Genomic DNA, 433 nt, shown 5'->3' with positions numbered 1-433 from the left:
GGGTCGGGAGCGGGGTTCGGTCCCTGGGTTCGGAGAGTGGGGAGGGGGCCAGGGCCAAGGGAGGGGACCCCGTATGGATGCCATGGGTGTTACAGAACAATGACATGGATGCTCCCCCACACATCTCGTGGTCAGTGGGGGCCACATTGTGCAGACGGGGGTCAGTCATACGGCTCCGGTCTCCTGATTGGACAGCCGCCAGCAATGATCGGACCGGGTTTAGGTACTGATACTGGTGTGGTGTCTGGATCTCATGGTGACCAGCAGAGAGGGATATACAGCCGATCCCAAGGGCCCGAGTCACGTCTTCCGGTGACTATCAGAGAGCGATGGAGGTTCTGCGTCCACGCCGATCACCAACCACGAGGCCGGCTGCAGACTACGAATCCGGAGCCGTCCAATCAGCGGCATGAAGTCTCTCTGTAATGGGGGG

At 60.7% G+C, this 433-nt stretch overlaps 1 protein-coding gene across 1 annotated transcript in view; it reads right to left on the bottom strand.

Annotated features, from left to right (window-relative positions):
• LOC108802334 (microtubule-associated serine/threonine-protein kinase 2-like) overlaps positions 1-433 on the bottom strand; it is an 83331-nt gene that overhangs the window by 52278 nt on the left and 30620 nt on the right. Inside the window, 1 exon segment of the mRNA XM_018574197.1 lies at positions 121-316. Coding sequence (XP_018429699.1) covers positions 121-316 — 196 coding nt within the window.

This window comes from Nanorana parkeri, unplaced genomic scaffold (assembly GCF_000935625.1).
Source record: "Nanorana parkeri isolate BGI_ZX_2015 unplaced genomic scaffold, ASM93562v1 scaffold2802, whole genome shotgun sequence".
NCBI classification, from domain to species: domain Eukaryota; kingdom Metazoa; phylum Chordata; class Amphibia; order Anura; family Dicroglossidae; genus Nanorana; species Nanorana parkeri.
Note: the sequence above shows the minus strand (reverse complement) of the source record. Positions and strands in the feature narration are given on the sequence as shown.